At 39.9% G+C, this 14,356-nt stretch overlaps 1 protein-coding gene across 1 annotated transcript; it reads left to right on the top strand.

Annotated features, from left to right (window-relative positions):
- Positions 1–5,478: 5,478 nt before the first annotated feature.
- Positions 5,479–12,510, top strand: LOC145390957 (putative glutamate receptor). Its single transcript, XM_080265693.1, has 7 exons — positions 5,479–5,559; positions 6,329–6,629; positions 6,969–7,189; positions 9,268–9,448; positions 10,319–10,418; positions 10,702–10,831; positions 12,400–12,510. The coding sequence occupies exons 1-7, from the start codon at positions 5,479–5,481 to the stop codon at positions 12,508–12,510; spliced, it is 1,125 nt and encodes a 374-aa protein (XP_080121819.1).
- The last annotated feature ends 1,846 nt before the right edge of the window (positions 12,511–14,356 follow it).

Below are 14,356 nucleotides of genomic sequence, written 5' to 3'. Positions count from 1 at the left end.
TGTCATGATGAAGGATCCAGTCCTTCTTTTTCCACTGTTCTGGAGGTTTGCGGTGGATTTTGTCCCTCAGACGCTGAAAAAATTTACAATAAAACTTTCCGCTGACAGATTGACTGGGCTGGATGATTTCCTTGTGAACAATCCCTTGGATATAGAAGAAAATATTCAACATAAACTTGACGTTGCTACGAGCTGACACGCTTTTTTCGGCCTCGGTGAACTGGGAGACTTCCATTACAATGACTGCTGCTTTGTCTCCGGGTCATAAGCATAAACCCATGATTCATCACCAGTTATGACCTTGGAGATGAAGGTGGCGTCATCTTTGACCTGATTCTTGAGCTCCCTGCAAACTGCAACGCAATGTGCCTTCTGCTTGTCACTCAGCAGTCTTGGCACAAATTTTGCAGCAATGAGTCTCATGCCCAACACATCCAACAAAATGCGTTGCACGCTCCTGGTCAACAGTCCAACGATATCACAACAATCATGGATAGTTCATCTACGATCTGCAAGGATAACCTGATGAACATTTCGTACATTTTCTGGTGTTGTTGCCATTGATGGTCGTTCAGAACGGTCATCGTCTTCGACGGACGTTCGTCCTTCCTTGAACTGCTTGTACCAGAAAAATGTTCTGCTTAGGGACATGGCATTGTCATTAAAGGCATGCTGATGCAACCGGTGAGTTTCTGCAGCCGTCTTGTTGATATTGAAGCAGAACTTGATGCAGGTTCTTTGTTCCTTGAGGTCCGCCATTGCAAAACTGCCAAACCACTTAGACACCACGTTACGATAGTAAGCATAGCTCAACAACATGTCCTCTCACAGACACGGCCGGGGCCACACTGACACACAAGGGGTGCTGCTGACTCTTCCTAGTGGCAAAAGGCAAAACTGCAAACGGTTGTCTCCTTTGTTCAAATTACTGGAAGTTTTGGGTAGCACCTAGTATATATATTTATGTGTAACGGAAATCATAGTAAAAAGGCAACATTGAATAAAGTCCATTTTCCTTTGAATATCATGTCATGAAGCTTATCAGACACCCTGACATATGTTGGTAGTGCTTGGAAGATTAGGGAAGTCTGAGTTCCGTATGACAATTTTGTGGTTTTAGATACACACACACATTCACACACACACACACACATAAATAAATAAATTAAATATATATATATACTATATATATATATATATATATATATATATATATATATATATATATATATATATGGACCCAGGTTCGAATCCCGGCTGGGGCAGGGAACAGTTTAAGGATTTGAATTTCATAAAAGCAGACTTTCCTGATCTAACAGATGACACGCAGACATGTCATAAAAAGTACCCCCGCTAATACCAATACACCAGTCCTGTATGAGACAGCCCTAGCATGTATTCAATATGGACGGTGGGTGTTAGCGCCGAAGTGGTGACATGTAGAGAGGTGTATGGTATGTAGGAGGACTACTGGGCCTTGAGAGCAGGCTGTGAAGCCTATGCCCAGAGTCGGACACATAAAATATATATATATATATATATATATATATATATATATATATATATATATATATATATATATATATATATATATATATATATATATAATCTACACCATAAACTTATTAGCATTCCTCATCCAAGAAATGTATATCAACGTGGAGAATATGAAGATTAATTCATATAAACCACAAAATTATTTTGCTTTCTGGCTTTTTGGTCAGGATCTGGATTCACAAACTTATGATCATCTCCCTCTCCTAACTGGGATTTGCTATTGCTGCACAGGTTAAAAATTTTCCCTGCATTGTGTTCATTCTGGAAAAACTATCGTGAGGGCAAAATTCTGATCATCTACTTCTTTTCGAAGTACGGATAAGGAAAGGAGTTTCGATTTATGTCCGATATTCTTCTGGCAAAACATATACCTTGAGTTACTAGAGGGAGTATGTTTACCGTGTTTCAATGGATCATGTCCCACGGATGTTATGGTGGAGGTTTGTTCGAAAAATAGGAAAGGGAAATGTTCCCCCGAGCTAGGCCTTATTAGATCATATAGCCATGCTAGGTGACAGGAGGGTGCTACCCCTCCCGGCCTGGTAGCTACCAAGCGTGGCTCGAACTAACGACCCCCCGGTCCCAAATCCGATACTGTACCACTCAGCCACCCTGCCCCCGTCGAAAAATGGGAGCGTGTGGTGGTGGTGGATGCGTCCAACAATGGTCATAACATATTTTTGGCAGTGGTGGAGGCATAAACTAGCAGTGGTCGTGACGTGCGGTGGTACGGAGTGTGGGGTGGTGGTCGTGACGTGTGGAGGTAGCGGTGCGCAGTGGTGGTCGAGGTGTGTTTCGATGATGGTGGAATGATGTTGGTTACTGCTGGGAGACTGTGGCTTGCCTTGGAGGTCACCTGCCTCCTGGTCCATGCCCGACTACATCACATCACAGGCACGTAAATTACAGTATAGGAAAACAGCTTGGTTAAAAAAAAAAAAAAAAAAAAAAAGTTTCATTTTGATATAGGCTGTGAAATGTGATCAAATATCAAGTTGTATTGCTTATACTTAATTATTTCCGTACTTTGTTTTCTGTGACAACAAAACAGTGGTACACAGAATTCCAACTAATTATGCGCTATTGGATGTTTCAAGCCAATGCAGCCACCGTGAACTATGCTCTTTTGAAGGTTTGCTTATCCATAACTACACAGCTATTCGTATTTAGAGTTTTTAATTTAACTGAGCTATTATATGAAGCGAACATAAACTATGCAGCCTATCCGGCCAGTTAGCATTTATTGATTCACTGAACATGATTCTCTCCGTGCTTTTCGCTGTGTTACTTATAGTATTATATTTTGGATACAGTTAAACAGTTTTAAGCAGCAGAGAGAAGACACAGGTAGATAAGGAGCTTATTTTGGTGAACAGGGCCAGACAAACACTTTAGTACCGGTGCTCAAAACAGTACTGTTCAAGTTTGCTTTCATTCACCATTGTATTTGTCAGACACGACGAAAGCATCAATGAGGAGCCGCCTAGCATTGGATGACATGTTGGCCATAGAGTGGTGTTCTCACTTTTCTGTTCTTCTGCTGACAGATGGCTCTCCCTGGGGGATCTCCATGACTCAGGTAAGTATGTACATACAACAATACAGGTAAAAACTGCTTGGAGCTTCAACAGAATAGTTTGATAGGGTTAAACGCTAAACATTACAGTAAGTCAGTTCTTACTTTACTGTAAGATACAGGTATTCATATTTTTGGTTTTAAAACTTTAGTGCCGTTGAATGAACTACGTAAGACACAGTCTGACCAAAGTCAATCAAAACTGTTATACTTACAGCTAATATCTGTTGTTCTAGTCATCGTTATTGTTGGTTAAACTGTTTAGAATAGGAAATATTTATCTTTGTGTGTTCTCCTTCAGAATCTAGAACACTTACATGCTCCTTGGGGAGTCGCAGTGTTTGAGGTGAAGACTAGTGAACAAAACGCCAGCACGACATACGAACAGCTCTCACCGAGTATAGCCACAGCTCGACAGGTATTTGGCCATAGCATGCAGATGAAGACAAAGAAAATGGACTCTGGACACAACAATTCAAATTTATTTAAAGATATTTGCACTTAAAAACACACGACTATTAATATTATTCCCGTAGACGTCTATCTGTTCCCTTTTGCTCCTGTAGCCGGCCTGAAACACAGAAATATGTCATCAGGCTCAAGGAACGAGGCATAAAAGTTTATTTCATTAAGTATTCCTATGAGTTAGTACTGTGTAATCAGAAGCATACTTGACCCACAACAAAGAGATCCCTGTTTCAGTCCTGGACCACCGATGAGAACTTAGGGCAAGGACACACCAGTCAGTTAAGCAAAAGCCACGACTGTACAAAATATTCGATGGGTGTAAATCGTAGTCAGGGGGAGCATTCGTTGTCAGACGACTATTCATGTTGGCACCATTAGTTTCGTGGTAATTTTCTTGTTGGTATTATGTTCCTGATATTTGTGTTGACACGACTAGTTTTATGATATTATTCGTTTTGGCACGGTTAGGTTCGTGATATTTTTTATGTCAGCACCATTAGCTTTGTGGTATAATTTATATTATTCATGTTGGCACCATTAGCTTCGTGATGCTTTGTGGTGCGTGACGATGGTGGTGGTGAGCGATGACCCAGCCTTTCTCGCAGCCTTCGCAGAGTCCTCCTTCAAGAGCCACCTCCTGCTGGTCCAGAAAACAGAGCTGCTCGTATTCACTAGAATCCCTCTCCTCCACCTCCAGACCCTTCCCCACCTTCACAGGACTCTCTCACGAACCACTTCTCTCGTTGCTGTTGTGGACGATACCTTGCCAGTTTTCAGGTAACGAGTATTATCCGTATAGAGTTGTCAGCATCAATACTGATCGATTTTATGCATCGAGACCATAAACAGTGAATTTTGAAATGCAGTGAAATGGTCAGAGTCTTTCAAGTTTTTCACATTATTATTTAACATCTTCATAAATAATTGACCTGATCCTATTGGTTGCAACTGTACAAGAACACAAAGGAAAATGTCGATAATTCTGAATATTTACTAATGGACAGATTGCTTTTTCATCAACAGGACCAAAGTGTTCTCATGGCTGCCATTCACCGACCCAGAATCTCGGCCGTTAAAAGTGGCATCATGGACTATCAAGCAACGTCTAACTTTCACCCATCCACCAGATCTTTTCCCCCAGAAGTTCTTACGGTAAACATTGTGTGTCGGCAACTGTCCTCTAAGATATTGCTATAGTACAGAGGCAGTGAGTTGCATACACAACAGATCTTCCATTGTAACTTGTATTATTATTACATGCCTCAGTTTATTGATTCACAGTACATAAGACGAGGATGGATCAAGACCTGATGATTCCTGCTGGGGAATAGAGGAGACATACAAAAATATATAAATAACAAAATAAGCACGCTGAACAGGTGAAATTTATAGAATGGGCCAATCGTATTCCCCCTATTTAGACTTGAATTCCCCTGAATGAATATGATAATCCAAGTAACATTACTAGATAACGCAATATTGTACGCCATCCTGCCTTAGGTTCCCGCACTGGCCTCACGTGCTAGTGACGGCGGAGGAGTTTGTGTCACAGATGGCAATTATTGTAGTCGACCCGATGGCACCAGGGGGCAAACGACTCACCTTTGGGGGGGCAGCGGGGAACATTATGCAGATCCTGTCCACAGTCATGAACTTCACGTAAGCTATAGTACTCACTTGCTTTAGTACATTCTTTGTTTGGTTGAAAGTATCTTGGTTCTATAAATTAACACTGGCTTGTTGCACAATTTGTCCTAAGCTAGCGAAAATAAAATATGAATATGAACTTTTCCTCTCGACTAATTTTTCGGTAAGGAAAACGTGTTACAAAATCATCAAAGGTACTTAAATCACGTCCCTCTGACAGATACACGTACATGAGATCCCCTGACAGGACTTGGGGCTTACTGCAGAGCGATGGAGCTTGGACAGGCATGATGGGACTCATTACACGTGAGGTCAGTTCTATAGTTCGTTCACCTCAAATTGGCTCATATTTTCGTCCTTTTGCAGATTATACTACGAAGCTCGATGGCAGAAAAAGACAATGTTACCCTTTCCTTCATTTTCAGAAGATTGCTCTATCGCTAGCATCCTTTTCTAGTGCTAATCTGTTGTTGCACCAAACTTCTCAATATACTCGTAGAATTGCAATTTTGGGCAAAGTTGGAACAAGAGTATATATAGAATCTGTGAACCGAATACTCTTTGGTTTAGGGCACTGATTAGCATCTCTTTCTCAGTTACATATTTTGAGCATTTCTTTTTAACATTATTTTTTGCTACGCCTTTTCTCTGGTTGTGGTTCTTAAAATCAGTTTCTGCTGACCTCCTCTTTATGTGATTTAACTATTCTCTTTACAGTATATGCAGTCGTGTCTTACGTAAATTCCATAGTTTAATTATCCTCCAACAGCTTTCAGCATTGCATAGTAGTTGTATTTTCCCTTTCATAATTTTCGATCCTCATGTTTCGCATAATTATACATCATCTGAAGAAACATTTTTCTTGTCAGTTTCCCTTTAACATATTTAGCTCGGGGACGACTTCTCTTGAAATAACAAGTCGTGATCAAAACAGTATATATATTGAGTCAGGAAAACGACTTGTGAGCCTTCTTATGAATTACTATATTGTGGTAAAGGTTAATCTTTTGTGAAATATATCCCGACGTACATTAATTAAATCTACTGTGCTTCATTATACTTTACAAAAGCACATTTCAGGAAGTGGAGTTTACTCCGGGACCATTTTTCATGGATATAACCAGAAGCCAGTCGATAGACTACTCTCAGTTTGTGGTTATGGGAAATTATCTAATTCTCGCTGCCCGTGGTCGACCTGAGGTGGACCCGTGGGGCTTCCTGCTGCCTCTTAGACCAAAGGTTTGGGTGGCTGTGATGACAGCACTGTTGGCAGTATGCGCTGTGATGCTGCTTCTGCCTTTTTGCCTTCCCACTCATATGCAAGAACCACGCATAAAAGATGCCAACACGTTCAACTGTTTACGAGTTCTTTTGCAAGAAGGTAACTAGGGTTTGCCATGTTGTAGTTTACACTGAGTAATTTTAGACTAACTTTGGAGGGACTCTGAGAGATTACATTAAGTGGGAACGGCTGAGTCAATATAGGCAGCATACAGTCTTCTTAGCTTCCGAACTAGTCAATTTTTCTCTGTGAGAATACAAAAAGAGCCAATAGTTTCCCCCAAATAGTTTCATGATGCTCAACCACAGTCTTGTGTTTGATGATGCTTAAATGCATTTCACAAGTGACACTACTTTTATTTTACCATCGTTGCCATTAACAGGCCATCAAATATTTTGGTGATCCATAACTTTTGGTTCACTAAATTTTGTTTTCCAGATATAAAGACAATTAAGAGTCGGTGGTGGTGGGATCGTGTGATGCTGGGGGTGTGGATGCTGATGATGGTGGTGCTGACACAGAATAACGTCGGTAACCTCATGTCCCTCCTGGCAGTCAGATACATAGACCAACCCTATCAGAGACTTGAGGACGTCCTTTATAACTCTGATGTTGGAATAATTGTTGTTCCAAACACTTTGATCATTAAATATATTGAAGTGAGTGGTAGTTTCTTCAGGATGATAAAAAATTTAGAATATCTAATTGTCTGTCTATATTCAATACTTTATTTTTTTTTTATGCGAGGAAGAAGGAACCAAAGGCCATGAGCCCGCAGTAACAGTTCCCTCCAAGAGAAAAACAAAATACAATAGAGAGCCAAATTCAAGATCCGATCATTTTGAGATGCCTGGACACACTGCGTTTGAAAGACTGGAGATCATAGGCAGCAGGAAATACAGACAGAGGGAGACAGTTCCAGAGCTGACCTGTTGCATAAATGAAAGACTGGGAGTAACGGTTAATTCTTGCATTAGAGAGTTGGACAGAAAAGGGATGAGAGTTTGCTGGCAGACGGGTGCTACACGCCCGTCGTAGAGATGGAGGAATGCAAGCAGACAGTTCAGAGGAGCAGTGACCATTAAAGTAGCGATAGAAAAGAGATAAAGATGCAACAGTGCGGCGAAGAGACAGAGGTTGAAGGGAGTCAGTAAGAGAGGAGAGTTAATGAGACGAAAAGCCTTTGACTCCACCCTATTGAGAAGAGCTGTATGTGGGGAGCCTCCCCACACATGAGAGTTGTACTCCACACAGGGGCGGATAAAACCCCTGTATAGAGTCAACAATTGTGCAGGGGTAAAGAAAGAGCGGAGTCGGCTTAGCACACCCAATCTCTTGGAAGCAGATTTTACAAGAGATGTAATATGATCTTTCCAAGATAAGTCCCGAGTAAATGAAACCCCAAGCATGTTCAAGGATGATGCAGGATTAAGCTGAATATTATTAAATATTAGTGGGAATACCTGTGGAAGATTTTGTCGGGTTGATAGGTGTAAGAACTGAGTCTTAGATGAATTAAAAACAACCATATTATTATTACCCCAGTCAGAGATACGAGCCAAGTCAGACATTAGGTGTTCCATAGCCTCATCCTTTGTTTATTGAAGTAACTGTTGAGATGGGCGTTGCGGGAACCGAATGGAAAGGTGAAGGGTGGAGTCATCAGTGTATAAGTGGATAGGGTTAGATGTACAGCTTAGAAGATCATTGATGAATAAAAGGAAGAGAGTTGGTGATAGGACAGAGCCCTGAGGAACACCACTGTTGATAGATCTAGGAGAAGAAGGATGGCCGTCTACAACGGCGGTTATAGAACGACCAGAAAGGAAGCTAGCGATGAAGGCACAGATAGAAGGATAGAAATCGTAGGAGGGTAGTTTGGAAATTAAAGATTTATGCCAGACTCGATCGAAAGCCTTTGAGATGTCAAGTGCAATGGCAAAGCTTTCGCCAAAGTCCCGAAAGGAGGATGACCAGGAGTCTGAAAGGTAGGTGTGAAGATCGCCAGTGGAGCGTCCCTGACGGAACCCGTACTGACGATCGGAAAGAAGGTTGTGATAGGAAAGATGCCTTAAAATTTTTCTATTGAGAATTGACTCAAAAACTTTTAAAATACAGGACGTTAAAGCAATTGGACGATAGTTGGAGGGTTGGGAGTGGTCACCCTTCTTTGGGACTGGCTGAATGAGAGCAAACTTCCAGCAAGAAGGAAAGGTACAAGTTGACAGACAAAGGCGAAAGAGTTTGCCTAGGCAGGGTGTAAGCACAGAAGCACAGTTCTTGAGAACAACAGGAGGGACCCCATCAGGCCCACATGCTGTTAGTTAATTATGGCGTCAAGAAATAATATGCATACCAGTTTTGGCTGAAATGGTAGTTAAACTATTCATGAAATTCATATCATAGTAAGAGGCTGCCCTAAGGTTAAGGCAATTTCTGTCTGTTGAAAAAATTTTTTTTTCCATGTACAGTTTCTCAAACACTATAAAGCATCGAACTTATTTATGTGTAGGATCTTGGATTTAGATAGATAATTAAGTTCCTGATGCTACTTTTAGCCATTAGGTAATGGGCCATCGGTTATTTTCATATGTTTAATGTATAACCAAAATTTTTGTGCCAGACATTTACACGTACCTTTTTTTTTTTTTTCTAGAATTACTAAAAACTCGTGTTTCCAAATCCCATAAACATATATCGTAAAGTAGGTAAGTTTTGATAGCCTTATTCGTTTTAGACTGCCACGTCAGGACCACTTCATGAACTGAGGAAACTGATGGGGACAAAACGAGTCTCCTACAACAAATTCGCCGAATTAGCCAACAGCATGGAGACCGTCGTGCGTGCAGCCACTCATGTCATCTTTGACCTGGATATCAACTATATCAACATGCTGCCCAAAAGCTTTTCTGTCACAGGTTGTAATATGGTTGCCAAGATTACTGGGATTATGTACTCGAGCGTTTAATGTCTTTTTGGTTATCTGTATTTTAGAATGCATCAATGTATCACAGCAGCAGCAAGCCAACAACATATGAATTTTTGTTCGCTGCGAATTTAAAGTAGCACACACACACACACACACACACACACACACACACACACACACACACACACACACACACAGAAGCTGAAGCTGTTGTTGAACTGGCTATGTCACGATAATCATGTAATATAAAACTTACTTCTACTAAGACTTTTCTCTGCTGAGTGAGAGAGTCAGGTGATTTAAGTTAACAGATTTATGACTTTGAATTTTCAAGGATCATAAGGCAACTATCTACTATGCATTGAATATTTCACGAGGTTGAGCTATGAGAACTCCCCTTCCCTTCCCAATCGTCTGTCATCAGTTAAACTAAATTAAATGTTATCAGGGCTACTACGGCTGACAAGCTAGTTAATTAAAAGACCATATTGAGGGAGAAAAGAAAAGCCTTTACCTCTATATGGTGTTTTTATTAAAATAAACTATATGAGTAGGGCTGGAACTGTCAAGATGTTACGATTCCTCTTGTTACTATTTCCACTTGTAAGTAATAATATCAGGCAGCAGAGAAAGACACTGACACTGATGGATATAACAGAAATTAGGATTTCAGGGACATACGACTGTTGACAAGAGGCAAGGTGGTAATTAACCAAAAACTATTGTTAAACAAATATAAAACACTGCTTTGGCGTTTGAAAGTAAGGATCTTATAAGTCAGTAAAAGGAACACTTCAGTAGTTTTCTAATAGTATATGTATGCTTTTGTATTAATAATTTCTAGTAATTCTTTTTGCAGGTCGTTGTGATTTTTACCTTTCACGAAGCGTCTACGCAACCAACCCTATGGCCATGGTGACTCAGAAGAACAGCCTCTTTTTACCGAGAATAATTAAGTTGTAAATACCCCAGTTTAGCGAAATAATCGATAATGTACTACAGATAATAATTATTTTTGCTATATATTTCTATTAAAGATAAAAATACAACCCAAACAATAAATTATAATATCTGTTTCACAGGAAGGCTTTGATAAATCATAAATTTACTTACGTACATACGTACATACCCTGAGATTTCTTTGAAGAACAGACAAGAGCTCGGTACAGTATTTCACATTTAATTTTTCATAGCGAGTTATTCTTCACATACAGACATATAACTGTCTCTTATTGTGGTTAGATCCTACACTTTGGTGGAATCAGGGCTGTACGACAAATGGGTGAAGTACTCAGAACCCAACTCCAGCATGTGCAATAACCCACCCAGGATCATCACCATCACCACCATTTTCTCACTCACCAGTCTCTGGGCAAGCCATGATTGTAACTTCCTTCATTACTGAAAACAGGATAAATTTACCTCACTGTATCCTTTATCCCCCTCAATCTAATATTGCATTTTATCATCATATCCAGATGATCTTATTCGGTTCACGAGATTTTTCTTTTATCTGGGGGGCTGAACATAGCTTTCATTAACCTTTTACTACGAGAGTGAGTAAGGCAAATAAAATAAATGAATAACAGAGTACTTCATTGGAGTCAAGTGGGTGTATGTAACCAAGTAATGAGCATCTTTTTATACCTCGGATGTAAATATGTACTGCCTCACATTTAATTATGCAGCTAGGTATTTCAGATTAAAATAAACGTCCACAGTAAAACCTGACTTTTATAACTGCGAATCATTCCACGTACTTATGACATAACCCCTACCCCCATCTTCCCATGATATACTGTAGGATCATAGAGAACATGACTTTATATCTGGTATTTTGAACTAGACTACGTTGAAGTTTTAAGGCATTTGTCGTTGGGTATACTTGAGTTATGGACAAAGTTTATGAACCTTGACATCGTCCTCCGATAACTAGTCTATACTGACATTATCTGAATGTAAGGCCAGACTGAATATCGGGACTCTACAAGAATATAGGATAGTAGAAAAAAATTTAATCCCTACCATGGCCTCAAGACTATTTCAAAATTAACCCGCCATGTGCCAGTGCCATTTTAAAACAGTCTCACATAATTCCGCAGCCAGTGCCAGTGCCGTTTTAAAACGGTCTACAATAAAAAAAAAATCACTGTGACCGCATTTTTCAAGATTTGCGAGTAAAAATTGGCAGGCATGTAAGGTAACTGCTCCTCTACCATCCCCCAGGCTGTCAAGGCCATACATTCGCTTCCCCCCTCACACTCACTCTACCTCACTCTGCCTGTGTGCCTCACCCAGTGCTGTACATAGTGAAGGCATTTTGTAAATATTTTCATGTAAGTGCAAGTTGTAAATATTTTTTTATAAGTGGAAGACTATATACTGAAGTCAAGTTGTAATTATGTTCTTGTAAGTGCCAGGACTGTACGTAATGAAGTCAGGTTATACCTATCTTCAAGTACGTGTAAGGTAATGCATTCAGTGAGAAAGACATGCAAATTGTGATACATGCTGAAGTAATAAGTAATCAGAAAAGTGTACTGAAAATTGCTATAGCTTCCCAGCATAAATACCAGAGTATACCCTACATAGAAAACGGCTTTCTTTCACATACATGGTGAGCGTGAGAGTGGCCATACCTGTATACGAGTATACTGGACTGAATAAAACCCATTTCCTAGCCTCGGTGAGCATTTTAACTGCGAAATTCGTTGTTTCCACATCAAAATCTATCATTTTAGCCAAAAAAAAAGGTCGAAAAACGGCCGGCGCTGGGGTGACCCATAGGACTATAAATAGCCAGCACACGTTTTAATAGGGCTTTCATAGACATCTATGTGTGATGTAGTAAGAACTGACCACACATGTAAAAAGTGTATTATTAGATAAGTGCATTAATGAAAGTAATGCTGCCCTACATCAAGCGTTATCCATTTTCAGGGCATGTTCGCTGTGCTTGGGTATGGGTTCACAGTGGCTGTAGTGGTGCTGGTGATGGAGCTGGTGTGTGGTGGAGCCAGGTGGGGCCAAAAACGTCAGTTGGCCACCTAAGACACACACCACTATCACCATCACTCACCACAAACATCACCGTTGCTGACAATTTTCTTCACATGAATTACCTACTTCATTTTACGTTTGATAAGGAGAGCAGTGTGTGCCAACCAAATTAATGAATGCATAAATATTTTAGAATTATATATAAATTGATACAAATGGCAAAGAATAACAGTTGCTTCCAGTATCACTTACCGCTGTGTATTCCCATGGGTATCACTTTTACCGTTTGTGTCAGGATATCTATTGATAAATTTTAGAAGTTATTTAGATTTTTTTTTCCATAATCCATTGCCTATGGGATAAACTTAGTGATCTAAATATACACATGCAGCAACATTATATTCTGCCTGACAGTATCATCCAAAATCGAGAGTAGGGCTATGTAGCCACACTTGCCTATTTGTGTCTGTATCTCCAGGGAATTATACAACACTAATGGGAGGATCATCATGAAAATATGTGGACATGTCCCTAGTAACCCAGTTGATCTATTTTGTTTTAGTTGATCTGTCTAGTAGATATCTTGGAGTGAGTAAATTGTCATGGGATTCTGAGAGGGGAGGGGGATGTGTTCACTGACTGAAATTGTGAGAGGGAATAGTCTGGCAGAATATTGAGATACCCCTTAATGTTTGTTAAATTTTTTTTCTCATTTGATTCTTGTCACTTGGGGTGTAAGTGATCACTTTTTTACGGATGTGTTGTTCCCACCCTTGAGCATTCCGAGAAATTCTAAATGGCGACTGCGATGGCTGCCACTACACAACAGGCCAAATAACTTCTCAACCACTTCACTTAAGAAGATGATCTTGGTGTCTACACATAGGTTTTGGGATATGAGGAATCCAGTGGAACCAAAACTATCAGGATATAACCACTTATTTGTTGTCATTGGCCACAAAATCGATCTTTATTTGTGTACATTTTACCTATTTTAGCTATAATGTTGCATTTGGGTTTATTTGCCTATAGGATTTAACTGCTTAATGGTTTAGTTTTCACTGTTTCTGAACAATATATAATGTATCAGTTAATACAACGCCTAATTTATTTACAAACACTTACCGAGCCTAGAAAATATTTAGTCATTATGGAGAAGAAAGAAGCTAAGTGTGTTTTTGAGTTCCGCTATGCAGAAGACTGTAAAAAAATCAAGAAACCATGCCAAGAAAGCAAGCCAGGAGGTCATCATATATTCTCTATTATTAAAGCAAGTTCATCATACGGTGACCATTTACATTCAGAATTGCAACATCAGTTAAAAGAAGACCCTAATCTTGTAATACATTTTCACAAAAATTTTGTATCGCAATATGTCACTGTATCTAACATATCAATGAAGCCTCACACCGATGATGAAGTTACAACTATTGAACCATCACCTACCAAATGAAAACGCCGTTCTGTTGCTCCAGATTTTAGCTTCGAGGAACACTGTCTTTATTGTGGCCAGATATGCAACGTGAAAAATTTTCCAAGAATCCAAGGCGATGGAGACTAGCTTACTTGTTTCGTGCTATTGAATATGAAAAGAAAGGTAAAGATCCATTGCCAGTCAAGGACCTAATCATAAGAAGATGAAATGAGAGGAAAGATAACTTAGCCGACAACGTCAGAATTCGTTTAGAAAGTGCAGTCGGTGATCTTCATGCAGCAGAAGCGAGGTACCATATTGACTGTAGGCAGAGATTTCACACACCAGGCAGAAGTTTAGAGGGAAGCAGTGATACGAAAGCATCTGATTGCACAGACAAAATAACTAATGAGGCCCTCAAAAAGGTTGTTGTGGAGGTGACCCAAATCGGAAAGAAATATGGACATCAATTGTACTGTATAA

Source organism: Coenobita brevimanus, chromosome 16, assembly GCF_032717465.1.
Source record: "Coenobita brevimanus isolate Jiangsu-jjx chromosome 16, ASM3271746v2, whole genome shotgun sequence".
NCBI classification, from domain to species: domain Eukaryota; kingdom Metazoa; phylum Arthropoda; class Malacostraca; order Decapoda; family Coenobitidae; genus Coenobita; species Coenobita brevimanus.
This window is presented reverse-complemented; position numbering and strand designations above follow the sequence as displayed.

Coding starts and splice junctions, on each gene's coding strand:
- LOC145390957 (XM_080265693.1), top strand. CDS start 5,479: ATGAGATCCCCTGACAGGACTTGGGGCTTACTGCAGAGCGATGGAGCT. Junction 6,630..6,968: donor ACGAGTTCTTTTGCAAGAAG/GTAACTAGGGTT, acceptor TTTGTTTTCCAG/ATATAAAGACAATTAAGAGT. Junction 7,190..9,267: donor TGATCATTAAATATATTGAA/GTGAGTGGTAGT, acceptor TATTCGTTTTAG/ACTGCCACGTCAGGACCACT.